Source organism: Fistularia commersonii, chromosome 13, assembly GCF_037954325.1.
Source record: "Fistularia commersonii isolate RoL2024-O1a breed Wild chromosome 13, RoL_Fcom_v1.0, whole genome shotgun sequence".
Lineage (NCBI taxonomy): Eukaryota > Metazoa > Chordata > Actinopteri > Syngnathiformes > Fistulariidae > Fistularia > Fistularia commersonii.
In genome coordinates, this window is record NC_141296.1 from 1,714,709 (window position 1) to 1,717,256 (window position 2,548).

Sequence of the window (2,548 nt, forward strand, 5' to 3'; positions counted from 1 at the left end):
TCCGAGGAAACCGGGTCCAAATGTCTCTTTGGGTGTTACGGGTTGCCGACCCCTGCTGTAGGTGCAGGCGGTTCAAGCCGGATGCTGTTATTTATTTAACGGACTTCATCGAAATCATCCTTTCAGATTTGGCGCTTTTACGTCCGCAAAGATATTTTTAGCGGATCTCATCGCATGAATATTCGGCAAAGATTATTGAGTTCATGGCTCACGCTTCACAGTTTGTGCCCACGGCCTATTTCTGTGCTCGCAGTTCTATGCGAGCGTCTTTAGGAATGAGTCGTACTCTGTTACACTGCGGTCCCTCCCTCAGAAGCGGCGCTAAAGTAACAGCTGATGTCAGTCTAGAACACACACACACACACACACACACACACACACACACACACACGGAGTCCTTGTGAGTCCCGATTGCCGTCTACATTAAGAAGAGCGGCCAAAAGAGAGTCCCTGTAAATCCACGAGTCAAGGCCGACCCTTGAGCGGGTGTATCTGCGGCTCCGAGCTCATTGGATGATGGATCTGCACTTCCCTGCTCGCTTGCAGAAGCAGATCCCACGCGTGACAACCGCCCACCTTACGACCGGCGAGGGAGAAGGGAAGAGGAAATTGAAAATAGAGTTCTGCATCCAGTTGTAACCGGACTCCCCCGCAGCCCGGCGCTCGGTCCGGCCCCCGTCGCGGCGGAGGTTCCCACACCGGCGGTGGAGGGAAGAGGGCCTGGAACCGGTCCAGATCCCAGCCGCCGCCGCCGCCGCCGGAGAGCGAGATGGATCCGAGGGGGAGCGAGCCGGAGGGGAGCCGGGGAGCCGATGGGGCTCGGAGCCCCGCAGAGCCGCAGAGCCCGGGGCAGCGGAGCGCTTTGTCTCTGTACGATAACCTCTCTGACGGGGAAACCGGCTTCCCGGAGCCGCCGTACGAGCCGGCGTACAAACCCCGCGCCTCCCGGCGGATCGGGGGACCGACGGCGGGGGGGGCCGGAGACGGGAACCCCTGGCGTTCGCCTGAGAACGCCCTCGCCGGTGGCACGGACCAGAATCCGGACCTCGCGTCGGACCCGGGAACCGGCGGATTTATCCGAGAGGGCCGGTTTGCGCCTCGCAGGGTGTCGCCGGTCCAAGCGGAGCTTCTGGACCGGGTTCCCTGGAACCGGACCGGAGATCCGGGCCCGGAGCAGCGGCTTTCCCACGCCAAGGCGCCGCCGCCTCCGCTACCGCTCGTCGACCCCTCGGCCCGCGCCCTCCGAAGCATCCTCACCAACCTCCAGCAGCAGATAGTGAGGCAGCAGGACAAGTACGAAGCCCAAATCATAAGGTAACTTATTATTCGTTTTAATTTTAAGTTTAGAAATGCAGTGTTGCAACGTTTCGGAGTTGGGGTTCTGTGTTTATTTGTTATTTAAGCCTCATGACTCAGTTGACCTGCAGCTTCACCCCACATCCTGTTCAGTTCCCAGCGCACCGACGGCGGCTTGTTTTCTTTTTCCTTAAACTGAACAATTTTTTGCCGCGATGCCATTTTTAATGGTTCGTGCGGCTCCAACAGCAGATCATAAACGCGCGTTTTCTATCTGGGAAAATTTCCCTTTTCCGCCGAGCTTGAACAGAAGAAGCCCGGCCGAAAAAGAACGCTCTGCGGCGGAGAGAGCGAGCTAATTTAAGGGGTTATGCTGCCGACCTCGACGCGACGCATACCTCATTTACTGATATAGATAGAGCGGGTCCGGGTGTGATGTCGAACATTAGCCGTGGCTGCGAGGACGAGGCGGAAAATGACTCGCGTCACTTGACACGGAGGTTCACGACGCTACGAAATTAGAATTATTAATAACACGGCCATCAAATGTGTTACCGAGACTCTTTCGGCGGGGTTGAACGCGACGCAAACCGACAATCTCGCGTCTTTGCCTCCTTGTAGTTTAGAGCAGAGAAACAAGGAGCTGCAGGCGGAAGTGGTTCGGCTGAAAACCAACCTGGCGCAGCAGCGGCTCTGGTACGAGAACGTGCAGGACAAGATTCGGGAGTGCGAGAGGGACCGGGCTGCCGCCGAGGTTCGCAACTCGGCCCTGCAGAAGGACATGGATCAGTTCTTTGACACCTTCGGAGAGCTCACCAACGAGGCGAAGAAGACGGAGTACATCGTCAAGAGCTTTTGAAAGAGAGAGAGAGAGTGTGTGTGATGAGGGGAAAATAGGAAATTTTGCATGCGGAGATTGTAAATAAGAAGATGGTGTGTCCTCGCACGTGCGGTTATATGTCCTGAAAACACATTTCTCTGCATAAATGAAGGAAACCCCAAACAGTGATGTCAAATTTATTGATTGCGCACGGGCAAAAAGGATGTTGGCCGAATTCTAGTGTCGTCATCGCGATCGCACAGAAGATCCGCGAGGATAAATGGAGTCAACAATCTTGACAAAAACATGACGCTGTACATTGAAAACAAAACATGACACAAACGAGACATTCTGAGCGACGCAATGGTCGTTTTTTTCTCGGCGGATCGCGTTCCGCTCTGCAAAGTGAACTCTCAGGTCATTTGAGGCAAG

General features: G+C 55.4%; 1 protein-coding gene across 1 annotated transcript; it reads left to right on the top strand.

The window, feature by feature from the left end:
- Positions 1-623: 623 nt before the first annotated feature.
- On the top strand, positions 624-2,299 carry LOC147227504 (uncharacterized). The gene is made up of 2 exons (XM_086158188.1): positions 624-1,314; positions 1,918-2,299. The coding sequence occupies exons 1-2, from the start codon at positions 770-772 to the stop codon at positions 2,153-2,155; spliced, it is 783 nt and encodes a 260-aa protein (XP_086014314.1). The 5' UTR covers positions 624-769; the 3' UTR covers positions 2,156-2,299.
- The last annotated feature ends 249 nt before the right edge of the window (positions 2,300-2,548 follow it).